Source organism: Vicugna pacos, chromosome 24 (assembly GCF_048564905.1).
Source record: "Vicugna pacos chromosome 24, VicPac4, whole genome shotgun sequence".
In the NCBI taxonomy this organism is placed as follows: domain Eukaryota; kingdom Metazoa; phylum Chordata; class Mammalia; order Artiodactyla; family Camelidae; genus Vicugna; species Vicugna pacos.
The window spans coordinates 22,579,108-22,592,187 of record NC_133010.1 but is presented as its reverse complement, the minus strand read 5'-3'; the positions used below and the strand labels follow the sequence as shown (position 1 = coordinate 22,592,187).

General features: G+C 42.1%; 1 protein-coding gene across 4 annotated transcripts in view; it reads left to right on the top strand.

The window, feature by feature from the left end:
• Nucleotides 1-13,080, top strand: part of MYOM1 (myomesin 1) — a 121,817-nt gene that overhangs the window by 101,228 nt on the left and 7,509 nt on the right. For all 4 annotated transcript variants that reach the window (XM_072949167.1, XM_015239970.3, XM_072949169.1 and 1 more), the window contains 8 exons: nucleotides 1,918-2,062; nucleotides 2,830-2,889; nucleotides 3,186-3,253; nucleotides 6,336-6,449; nucleotides 7,103-7,190; nucleotides 8,225-8,263; nucleotides 8,344-8,449; nucleotides 11,835-11,998. In XM_072949167.1, the coding sequence (XP_072805268.1) occupies nucleotides 1,918-2,062; nucleotides 2,830-2,889; nucleotides 3,186-3,253; nucleotides 6,336-6,449; nucleotides 7,103-7,190; nucleotides 8,225-8,263; nucleotides 8,344-8,449; nucleotides 11,835-11,998 (784 nt within the window). The remainder of the gene's footprint in view (nucleotides 1-1,917; nucleotides 2,063-2,829; nucleotides 2,890-3,185; nucleotides 3,254-6,335; nucleotides 6,450-7,102; nucleotides 7,191-8,224; nucleotides 8,264-8,343; nucleotides 8,450-11,834; nucleotides 11,999-13,080) is intronic.

The following is a 13,080-nucleotide window of genomic DNA, read 5'->3' as shown; positions in this document are numbered from 1 at the left end:
GAACGAGGATGCTAGGAATAATTTTTCCAGGACAACAGTTATAAACCAAAACTGTCTCAGGCAAATCAGGAAGTTGGTCCCTCATGAAGAAAGCTGCTCTCTTGGGAAGGCAAAGGGACCCACACCCTTGCCTGAACTCAGATACTCACATCACAGACTGCAGTGGGGTCTTGGTTCTTCAAAGGGAAGAATTGTTCTAATGGCTCAGAAAAAAATGCAGTAAAAATATCTTTCATTGCTTTTCTGGTTAAAAATCCATCTTTGTTGTAAAAAGCTTTAAAGACTCAGAAAGGAGAAATAGCAAATTCTTACAGCTTTTTGGTACACATATTCATATATACTTGCTGGTCTTCTACACTTCTGTGTATGTCAATTTGTGTCTTATTGACACAGGTGATTGTGTATATCTGCACTTAGTATTTTCTTTGCCTTTAATGTACACAGAGTTTTTATAGATAGAGTTACGGTGTCAGCACTTGATATGTCCTCCCCAGACATCTGCAAAGCCCGGATCAGGCTGGTGCCCGGTGGGACTGAACAACTTAGGTTCAGGCGCGCTGGCTCCTACCTGTGTTCTCACAGGTGTAAGTGGGAGATGGAAAAGATGGGGGAGAGGTGTGGTTTGTGGCCATCATTAACAACTGTTCTCCTTGCATCGAAACGTGTTTTTAAACCATCTGAGGATTCGTTAGTGAGAGGGAGGATGAGTAACATAAATGGCAGAAGAGTGAGCAGTATATTCACTTTCAACTTGTACGGTAACGGTGTGCGAGCCGGGACAAGTCACACGTGGGTCCTCTGTGGCGCATCTCCTCCCTGTTCTCAGAACCTTCTGTGTGATCACCATGAGGCCAGTGGAGAGGAAGGAAGAGCTTTGTTGGCATCACTCTGCCACCACAGCCACCAAGGGAACACTTGTGCACACGTGTGTGTGGAGGCACACATGTTCACACAGGCTTGCATGTTACTGTGCATGCACATAAACACACACACATACACACAGAACTTGAATAGCTGTTCATTGTCATTACAGTGGTTCTTCTCATACTATTTCATTGGGTGGAAATTATTGTCTTACTTCAGGTTCCCTAGAATGAGAATCTGAAATAGGGTTTCTCCTTCAGGTGGTTTATGGGGGAGAACTCCCAAGAGTAGGAGGTGAGGGAAGCAAGCTAGGGTAGGGACAAGCTAAGCAAAAACGTGGCCTCAGTTGGAGACTGGCTCCCTGCAGGGAAAGCTCTGGGGTATGAATGGCACCACAGAGTTGATCCCAGACCTGAGCCTTCATTCTGTGACATTTCATAGGAAACCTTCATTAATTCAGATCCGTCATGGAGCTTGTGCTTGTATGGCCAAGGACTGAGATTTACTTTTACGTTGAAAAAAGTTGCCTAAGGAATATGATAAAATAAGCACAGCCTAACAGGGCAATTTTGGTTCATTAAGAACAAAAGGACTTCGACTGCATTAGAAGCATTTTTATGCACCTGTTAATTCAGCAGGTGTATATTAATTGGCTGCTGTGTGCCATGCATGTGCTAGATGCCACGGACACAGCCGTGAACCAGACAATGCTTCCCTCACGCTGCTTACAGTTATGCTTTGTTAATTGAAAACGATGGAATCCAGAAAGTAAAATGGGAAGGAACCTAAAAATAACATTTTGTGATTTGGGGTAACAAAACTTTATTTATATTTAAAAACTAAATGTCAGTCTTCTGAGAAATCAATTCTGGTCAAGGTCATATATTCCGTTTAACATTTTCCTTTTTCTGGGCACAAGATTTTGAAACCTTGCTCAGTTAAAAAAATGTTAACAAGGAATTTTATTAAAGTATGATACTTTGGCGTTTGTGTGTGTGTTTTGTGAGGCTTACTGTCATCATATCCGTCTCTCTTTTCCTCTTCACGTTGAAGAAATATAAGATGCATGTTGACCGAAACACTGGTATCATTGAAATGTTTATGGAAAAGCTGCAGGATGAGGATGAGGGGACGTACACTTTCCAGATTCAAGATGGAAGAGCAACGGGTCATTCTACTCTAGTTCTCATTGGTGATGGTAAGCGTTCTGTGGAACATTAGCTCAAAGACTTTGCTACTCCCTTCAATGCAAACACTCCATTGTACAAAAACGGTCACATGGGCGGTGGCAGGAATTGGATTGGATTCCAAGCAGGAATCTTGATTGGATTCCAGTGTTCAAAACACAGTTTACAGTTAATACTTTCCATAGCATTTCATTCCGTAGAACGTTAATTTTAAAAGACACGAGTTATCATTGGCCCACAGGCAAGACTGCACTTAAATTATGTCATAAACAAAAAGTATTTATAACTAAAATTTTCCAGTGAAGGATATTGCAGTATAACCGAGACTGTATGTATGTCTCAGAAACAAACTATGATACTATTTTGTAACGTGTACTTATTTTAAAGTACTTATATTAAAAAGAAAATATGCAAAAGTAGAGCCTGCCAGACCAATCAATCATACATTAGAATTAGGTTGTATGTCAAGTGTCATAAGCCAGTGTGGGAGCCACCAAGATTTAAAATGTATATTTAATAAAGCAATAGAAAGGCTGGCCAGATCTCTACACTTGCAATAGCCAATGCTGCTTCATTATGTCCTGGCTTCATGACCTTGGACAAGCTACTTAACCTTTCTAAGCCTTTTTCTTCATCTATGAATGCTGAAAACAAATAGGGTGGTCACGATGTGTGAATGAATGAATAATAATGAATGTAAATCGCTCAGCACAGCGATGGGCATGTACATTTATACCACTCAACTCGACTTCATACTTCCTTGATTTTCAATTTTCAGTTTATAAGAAGCTCCAGAAAGAAGCTGAATTCCAGCGGCAAGAATGGATCAGGAAACAAGGTAAAAATGGGCAGTGAATAGAGAAGAGCTTCCACTTCTTGAACAAAATATTCCAAGGTGAAGTCCATAACAAATTAAAATGAATATTATTGCTTATGTCAGTAATGCTTTGGTAAATAAAAATAATTGGACATATTTATTATTAAATATGTATCAATTTAAAATATTAAAAAGCTAAAACTGAAATTTTAAAAAGTTCACTTTAAACATAAATTACCTTGGAATTTAAGAATGAGCTTGGATTTTTGCATTCATAATTAATATTTCTGATTGCTAATATTATTAAAATTTTATAGGTCCACATTTTGTTGAGTATTTGAGCTGGGAAGTGACTGGTGAATGTAATGTCCTATTGAAATGCAAGGTAAGAGGTAGACACATGTTTAATATTTGATACAAGGAAAATAAAGATAAAATAGAATGTGAGAAGAAGAGAAAGATCCATTTTTCATCTCCTCCATTTGCACCAGAATGATAGGTGACACGTCCTTACTGTTGAAGGTTATGTAATCAAATATTTAAAATAAGACAATGTGAAAATGTGGAAGTCAAGATGATCGTTTTTATTCATTGCCTATGCCCTAGTTAATAAAGATAGACTCTTTTTTTATTGATTGTTTTTTAGAGCAGTTTTAAGTTCACAGCAAAGTTAAAGGGAAGGTACAGAGATTTCCCAAGTACCCCCGTCTCTACACACGCGTAGCCTGTCTCAACATCCCCCACGAAGTGGCCCATATGTGACCAGTGATGAGCCCACATGGACACAAGGTCACCCAGGGCCCACAGCTTAGTTCCCTCTTGGCATGTACATTCCACGGGTTTGGACAAATGTGTAAACACATGTATCTGTCACTATAGTACCATACAGGGTATGTTCCCTGCTCTGAAAAGCCTCTGTGCTCTGCCTGTTTATCCCTCGCCAACCCCCACCGACTCTTTTTTAATTATTAATCGCAAAAGAATCTCGCATTGTCTTTGTTACATTCTAAGTGGTAGATCTGTTCCAGAATCATGCCAGCCACACTGTGTTTCTGTGGAAGTTGAGCAATTTTTTTAATCTAAATTGTGTGCCTTGGAGTCGTGGGCAGCTCTGCAGCTGATTCTGAAACCCCTGTGCTCCCATGAGGGGCGAGGTTTGGTAAAGACTTTGCAGCTCATGACCAATTGTCTTATTAGGTCTTTGGCTGTTGAGCTGCATGAGTCATCGATTTTTTTGAATGAGAACTGCCGGCTGAGGAAGGAGTGTGAAGGGCGTGGTGGTGGACAGTGACCCCAAAGCGGATGCATGGATTTGGCATTTGGCATGTAGTTGTCATCACAAAAGCCGGAGCGCAAGTGCCCCGGTCTCTGCTGGATCAGATTAAGTGAAAGAAACAGTGAGCACCCCACCAGAATCGATTTTAGCCTCTGAGAAAATGGCAGACATTCTTAGAAAACAGCTTCTCAGGCAGCAGCTAAAACCCACTCGGCCTCTCCTCCTGACTGTCCACAGCCGTGTTGCCCCCCACTCACTCTCTCCTGCATGTTGCCCCCCAGAGGCCCGCACGCTCGTCCCCCTCCCTGTGCTGCCTGTTGCGCTTGGCTCCTGGGAGGCGGGCTTGGGGGCCCTGTTCTGGTGGTCTTTCCCAGGAGAGCTGGACCGTAAGCCAGATCCTGAACAACCACAGGAGCCTGGAAGTAGGTTCTGAATATTCAGATGTTAAGTGTTTACGCTGTTCCAATGCCTTCAAGTGGCCTTCTTCTTTCAGCTTCTCTGACAAAAATCCTTTTTCAAGGCCCATCTGAGTCATCTCCTCTGTAAGGCCTCCCTCTTCTCAGTCCAGGTAGAACGACCCTTCCTCTGTCCTCCCACAGTCCTTGGTTTCATTATGATAGCAATTTATGTACATTTAGCGATTTACACGTTGCATTATGGTTAATGGATTACGTGCAGCTAAACATTCAGACTCTGAGACTGTCTTGGGCCCCATTTGGAACTAGTCTATTCAAAAGGATATGGACTGGAACCCCAGCTCACCCACGAGGCCATGCCAGGCTTCCCTCTCCTACAGGAGCCCGCATTGGAGTCAGTCCCTCCCCACCCCCAGGTGACAGCTCAACTGCAAGGAGATGAGATACACTTGGAGCAGACGCAGGAAACAGCATGGCTTTAAAAACAACCCTCATGCCCCAGAGAGCCAGTACCTCTTGTAACAACTCCGCAGACGGAACTTCCAGCGTCCCTGAGAGGACAACCCCAGATTACAGGAGTCCATATATCCAGGGAAGCCGAAAGCTACGGAGACCCTCTCTAGTCCCTCCCAGGCCAGATGCAGCTCCCCAGTCAGGGGCCATTCTTGTCATAAGCAATGTCGCCTGGTCACACAGTAACATTCTGTAACCTGGGAGCCAGGTTACAGGACCGTTAAGAACGTCTGTGTGTATCAGTTCCCCTGTGCTTACCACTGTGGGTTCTTCCCTTAGCTGCGTGAGCTGGAACTTTTTAACTTATCGAGATTTACATTTCCTTGTCTTCAATGAGATGAGACATTTTCTTCATGTGTTTGTTTTGTAATTATATTTCCTCTTTGGGAAATTGTTTGTACATTTGTCCAGTTATTTAAGATTGTTTTCTTGATTTGTGGGACGTCTTTACTTTTCTGTCCAATTTTAATTACACAAGAAACACATGAATATGCTCTTCTTCATAAAAAAGTGCAAGCCTTGTAGATAAGGCTTAAGATCCTTTTAATCATATGAGGTCATTTAGCCCATTTGAAATTTATGATATGATGTGTGGATATAGGATCTAAATGAGTTTCCTAAAAATTACTAAGCAATTAATTTATTAAACCAGACTTGATGGATGCTAGCTGAGCTTACTGTGGTAATCATTTCACAACATATGCATATAGCAAATGATTATGTTGTATATCCTAAACTGATATGTTATATCAACTATATCTCAATAAAACTGGGGGAAAATTTAATTAAAAAATTTAAAACATATTTCCTCTCCACATTTATTCACTAAGTTTTATTTGTCTTTTAAAAATATTTAGCTATAGATTGGGGCTTGCTCACCCCATCACTTTGGTGAAGTCATTTGTCTTTGTGACACAGACTATATTTTAATTTGATGGGACTTGTCTTCCTTCGGTTTTCAAATTTTTATTTTACTAGGTCTGTATGTTAGTGTGTATGTTTCTATGCTTCCTTTTCTTGTCCAGCAGATGATTTTAAAGTCAGTTTTTTTTTCTGCTTGAAACAGAAATGCTATTGATTTAGGTTTATTTGTTTATATCCACATTACTTTAAACTCTCTGTCAATTTAAAAATAGCTTTCAATTGATTCTTCTAGAGATCTATACCTTTTCCTTATATCCAAAGCTACATTAAGAATTATTTAGTTTCATAAGGGTGGCACTCCTTTATTTCAAGAAGTATAACTACGGTTTTTCTTCTAGGTGGCAAACATTAAGAAAGAGACTCATATTGTGTGGTATAAAGATGACAGGGAGATCTCGGTGGATGAAAAGCATGACTTTAAGGATGGTATATGTACCCTCCTAATAACAGAGGTAGGTGACTATGAATGTGAAATGTAATATGTAGGTTCTGTGCCCCACGTTCTTCTAAACACTAGATTACGTGGTCCTCTGCCCTGGGCATATCCCTGCCCTGACATCACCCAAACAGCAAGGACACAAAAGCTTCTCTCCCCTGCGAGACGTGTGGATTTGTCAGATATCCAACCAGTGCTGGCGAGATACCACGGCTCTTGCCTCTCTGGGCTGCATTTTTTCATAGACGGGTGAGTGGCAGGGTAGTTAAGTGGACCCTTCTTTGTTTGCTCTTAAGCCTCATGATACCTTGTTCCCTAAAATACAGAGACAATCAGACGTTGTATTCATTTAAGTATAGATTTTTATCTACTTTTTGTCTAAAAGAGCATACCTTTCAAATACTTGCGATCATTAGCTTTTAATATGAAGGCAGAGTAAAGGATAAGGACTTTAAGCCTCAGCCCTTAAGGGGTGAGCAGTCAGGACTGCTTACTGGCCGTGTTATGCTGGATGGTTCATCCGTGAACTGTTCGTTGCTCCCAGGGCTTGAGGCTTGTTCAGTGTGTTTTGATGGCAGTTCTATAAATCACAGGGCCTGAAAAATGCAAACACCGTACTCTGAGGCTCTGATAAGCTGCAATGTGTGCAACTCTTCCCCCCTCCCTTAGTTTTCCAAGAAAGATGCTGGGATTTATGAAGTTATCCTGACAGACGACCGAGGAAAGGATAAGAGCAGATTGAAGCTTGTGGATGAAGGTCAGTCCACCAACTGCTGGGGTCTGTTCTGTGTGTTCTAGATACAGGTTGCCAGGATTCTGAGTGAGGCTGAGCTGAATGATCAAGGTCATGCTGATCTTTTGTCCACTGATTTTGTTCTAATTGAAACTCCAGCAGGGTGAACTACTGTTTTATTCAAAATACTTCACTTTTAGTCTTCCTTGAAATCAGAAGTGTAGTTTTGATCCTCAGAGAATTTATAGACCACAATCCACAAGAGGTCTGTTTTCAATAGAAGTCATCATTTTTGTTTCAATCCTATAAAAAAAAAAGTTCCAGGATCAAAAACTACCATGAAAAGTGCATCTCAAAATAGCCCACTCTTTAAACCTGGCAAGAAAGATTAAATATGAAACTCAAAGCCTCTCAGAAGCAGAGTGAGAAAGCAACTTCCTTCTTCCAGAGACCACTGAGGACAAGTATATCGTGGTAACAAAACCCTACATGTGACGCCCAAACCTCCAATTTTGTTCCTGAACCAGATCTTTAACAACATTGCTAGCAAACTGCAGAAGTTTGCCTTTGGTGTTACCTTCCTGCTCTTGGTGCAGACAGGACTAAATGTGTTTATTGGCAAAAGGCATCATGAGGTTGAGAAATACCAGGGAACCTAGGTGGCTAATTCATCATGAATTGATGACACAGATAAGAAAACTTCCTCTAATGTAAAGGGAACCTTCCTGGGACTTAAGAAGACGAGAATCCTAAACTCGAGAACCTTCCTGGAAATCTCACTGTGGCTCTTTCTCTGGAATGTAAATTCGGTGACAGTTACAAAGAATTCAAGGGAACAGAAATAATCAAAGAGCAGGAATCTTTTAAAACTGGTAAAAAAAAATTGAGTTCTCTCCTCAAAGAGCACTTGTTACCAATTGGTCAGTAAATTCTCCTGGTGACCAATACCCGTCACCAGACAGGATGTTTCTGAGAGCACGTGTGACTCACAGTTTGCGATCTGACTTGCCGTTGAACATTTTTGTCCTAAAGCTTTGTCTGTGAATCTCTATCCACAGCCTTTAAAGAGCTGATGACTGAAGTCTGTAAAGCAATAGGTGAGTCCTCGCCGGGCAGGGCTTCATTCTCCTCCCGGATGGGCTTACAGGTGTGTGAAACATGTGTTTTCTTCTGTCAGCGTTGTCTGCGACAAACCTGAAGATCCAGAGCACGGCTGAGGGCATCCGGCTGTACTCTTTAGTTACTTACTACCTGGACGATCTGAAAGTTAACTGGTCCCACAAGTAAGTAAATAAAAACTTAACTGCTGTGTAAAAATTCTTTCTCCACTCCGGGGAAGAACTGGGAAAAAGAGCAACGACCCTCTGTTCCCCCCAGGTAAGGCCTTGTCTTACCTACTGATGTTGTGAGAGGACAGAGAGAGCCAGGCTGTTCCTTCAGTGTGAGGTTAGCGCTCTGCCCCAGCACGTGCACGATGAGGCTGGTGGTGGCTGGCAGCACCTGACTCTGTGATCTGGGACGTATCATAATTCGTAGACGCCTCTGTAATGTGACCTCCACCTCCAGACAGTCGAGCTTGGGCTCTCTGCTTTGCCAGATTCTTATCGTCTCCTTCTACACACGCCTAACCCATGCTGTGCAAAACTGAAGCAGCATGTACCAAATTTCCTGTCGTGTGAGTTAATGGTCGTTGACCCAAGAAGCCTGACCCAGAGCGGTGCCTGAGTTTATCATTGTCCTTTGCAGCAACTGGCGCAGTTGGGCACTAGCATGTTTCCCGTCCACCCTCGGAAGGCTTTGGAGATTTGAAGATGACTTTGGGAATGTGTATTTGAACTAGACTGAGCTTGAAGAGCTGTTCTAATCCCACACCTCCTTTGTGCAGTTATAGAGGGATTACATTTAAGATTCCCTTGGAGATTCCAAGAGCTCAAATAGGTTTCTAAGTCAAACCAGTTCTCCCATTTACACCATTGACAGGGTCCTTAACCTCTGTGCTTCCTTGAAATTTCCTGAGCTGAAAGAGAACAGCAGGCTGCCATGGAGATCTGGTGGGGCACAGCCGCCTTCAGTCCACTCTTGGGATGCAGCGGACACTCATTCCCGAAGTCCCTTTGGGCCCCCCTGAGCAGTAGGTCACTGAGGCATCACTGGGAGGAGCCGGACAACAGTGTTTATTTACATCTTCCCTCCAGTGAGCATTTGCAGTATGCTGGGCACTGCTCTGAACCCTTTAGATGTGTGAATTCATTTAATATTCAAAGCCTGTGAGGCACACATTTCTCATTTTAGTGACTAGGAAGCTCAGGCTCAGGAAGGTGACTTGCCCAAGGTCACACAGTTAAGTGGTAGGTGGAGGGCTGAAACCAGGCAGCCTGGATCCAGAGCACCCCATCACAGCACTGCCCCCGGTTCAAGCTGCATTAAAAGTCTGGATTGACCATTTAACCAGAAATGGGTCCCACAAAACAGTCATTTGTGTTTTCTGTAAGATGACTTTAGTGGGGGGAAGGATAAATTAGGAGTTAGAGATTAACATATACACACTACTATATATAAAATAGGTAAACAATAAGGGCCTACTGTATAGCACAGGGAACTATATTCAATATCCTGTAAAAACCTATAATGGAAAAGAATATATATGTGTATAACTGAATCACTTTGCTATACACCTGAAACTAACACAACACTATAAATCAACTATATAGTTCAATAATACATAAATAAAAATAAATGGCTTTACTGTTATGTAGAACAGTATGTCATTACATTTATTGTTATTACTATTCATTTCCTGAGTTCTTTAGAAAGAACAACTGAGAACAAGTGAAATTCCATTTTGAATGCTTGGAGTTGTATTCCTTTGTTCTGTTTCTTTCAAAATACATTTTAGGAAAGTAATTACAAGTTAAAATAGATCAAATTATAGGAAATTCCTCTGTAACATCTAGGACATTTTGATACATCAGTCTGAAGAATAAGGGATGATAAATTAGTTGAATCATTAATCAAAAGCCTTTACATCATCTCTAAAGGAATTTCTTGCTCAAAAAGATTAGAACACGGGGTTCTGAGGAAGCTACTGTCAGACTATCAAGCTGTAAACTTCTCACATTGTTTGGTGTAGTCAGCTGAACGAGTGTTTTGTGTGCACACGGACGGGTGCCTGTGAGAGGGTCAGGAAGCAAGGACTGACTGACTTACCTGTGGTCATGTATGTATGCGCTGTAAGGCAGAAGAACCTTGAAATGGGTTGGGTCTTGACTTTGCTCCTGCCTTCCCTTGGATCTTAGGCAAGTCACCTAATTTTCTGAATCTCACGTTTCTCTCGTATAAAAGAGGAGCAATAATTCCTGTTCTATCTCATAACACTGATGGACCCAACGAGAGAATTAGTGGCACTTTGTAAACCGTGAAGTACTTTACAAACATAAGGTACTATTATGCGTGTCAGCCAGAGATGAAAACACTCAAACAGGTTTGTCTCAGCAAAGCGGAAAACTGTCTGTCCTTCTAACTCTGGGACATATAGCTCAGGCTACGGTCTGTGGGTATGAGTGGGCTCCTTTACCCTGCATTTTATGGCACTTTAATTTTTAACAGCTTTTAAAGAATATAGTATATAAGAAAAATGCTGCATATTTATCTGAAATCTGAAATTTTTTGATGGAGATTTTTTGTTCTTCATTGTTTAGGTTTATTTTGTTTATTACAACTACAAACATAATATGTGCTTGTTCCAGAAAATATACTTAATATCGTATTTTACACTAGAGAGTTTGTAATATGATATTATCCATGGTTTCCCTAGCCACAGTATGAACATTTTGGGGCACTTCCTTCCTGTCTTGTCTCTATTCATAATTGTTACTGCAGTTTTGTATACTGCCTTTTTTTTTTTCTCATTTCCTCGCATGTTTACAAACTCTTCATAGAGTATCAGCATCACTGAGAGTGCACTGCCTCTGCCTTTGTCTTACTTCATCTGTATCAGCATTTCTGGACCGTCCGATCACAAAACAAAGGGTCTGTTTGCTTTTATCTCTTGTGAAGACTGCAGTGCATGGGTCTGCGCGTGACCTCCTGTAGCACACGGGGGAACTCCCATCCAGGGACAGAGAAGGTGCCTCATTCATTTTGGCAGCAGCTCTGCTTCTCGTTTACTTTTGGCCTTACAACCGAGTGCAGGTCCACATTTGTTTTAAATAGCTTTGTAACCGTGAGTGTCAACAGATGCCAGCCACAGACGAACCTCCTTAGGTCTGCTTTTAACTAGCCCATAAAATCCCATTTATAGCTATAGACCATCTGCGTGAAATATGCAGTCATACAATGTGCACTTTGGCCTTTTCACTGTAAAGATTCCCTAGTCCTACAAATAAACCCAAGCAAAACCAGAGGTAATGAATACCGTGTTGGAGCTCTGGTGCTGCAGTCTGCCGGGGCCCCAGGCTGCTGTTGGGAGCTGCATATGCAGACTGCCGGCCCCGACTCAGGCCTTGGAATCCGCGTGCTGTGATTCAGGGCCCACAGTTTCTCTGAAGCGGGGGAACAGATGTGGATCTCATGTTATTTGAAAGTCTGTAAAACTTCAATAAGAGACAAAGTAAAGATAAGCTCTGGATGAAAGCGGACGATAACGATGTTTTCTGTTGATGTGAACAGCGGGAATGCTATTAAGTACTCAGACAGAGTTAAGAATGGGGTCACCGGGGAGCAGATCTGGCTGCAAATCAATGAGCCCACTCCGAACGACAAAGGGAAGTACGTGATGGAGCTCTTTGATGGCAAAACCGGACACCAGAGGATGGTGGATCTTTCAGGACAAGGTAATCGGATGTTCTGCAGAGCAGCACCTACAGCAGAGGTGTGGGCTTTCTAAGCAGAACAAAGGGTGGAAAGAGGTCATTACATTTGACTATTGGAAGATGGTTGGACGTTTCAATAAAGCAGTTTGAATTCAGCCATGGTGGTAGAAGCAAAGCTTCAGTGGGTAGAGGGTCAGAGACGAGTGCCGTGTGCGTGGAGAGAACGCGCTGCTCTTTCAAGGGGCTTACAAAGAAGGGCGGGTTGGTTTACTATCACTTGAGCAAGAGCAGACACTGAAAAAGAATCGTTTTATGGTGACTGAAGTGTGAACATGTTCACAGAGTCCCAGAAATCAGTTGATTTGGAAGGATCCAAGATGTGAGTGACGGGGAATGAGGGATGGATCAGAGTTCGGAAGAAGGGAAGCTTGGAGATCCAGGGAGAGGGGCAAGTGTTGGCTTTGGGAAGGAGCAGTGATAACTTTTCTTCAGAAACCAGAGGGGAGTAGATGTGAACAAGCAAAGGTTCATAGTGAGGAGAACAGAAGGAAGTTAGAAAAGTGGCCTCAGATTTCTGGGTCATTGGCTGGGAGAATGGGGGGTTCTGGAGGGAACAGGGACAAGGAGAAGAAAGGAATGAGCGAGGTGGAAGGAGGTTTTCCATCTAAGAACAGACAGGAAAGGCGAGGCACAGCATTAATGAAAATTTTAAAAGTTAAAAGATGTACAATCACAAGTAAAAAGTTAAGGGAGGAGGGTATAGCTCAAAGTGGGAGAGCACATGCTTAGCATGCACGAGGTCCTGGGTTCAGTTCCCAGTACCTCCTCTAAAAAGTAAATAAATAAATAAACCTAAGTACCTCCCCCACCAAAAAAAGAAAAAACCGAGTAAAAAGTTAAAACCCCTGTGCTGTTTCTCCCTCTCCTGGTACTACGCTCATCTTGTTCTTTCTTCAAGGAAGAAAGAGTCTATGTGAAGTCACTAAAGGAGGCTCTGGGCTGACTTTTCCTCTACTTTGTATATTAAAAGGCAGTGACTCTTGGTGTTTGAATCCTCAGAGGAGGTTCATAACTTAGAGAGCAGCCTTTCCACCCTGCTTAGG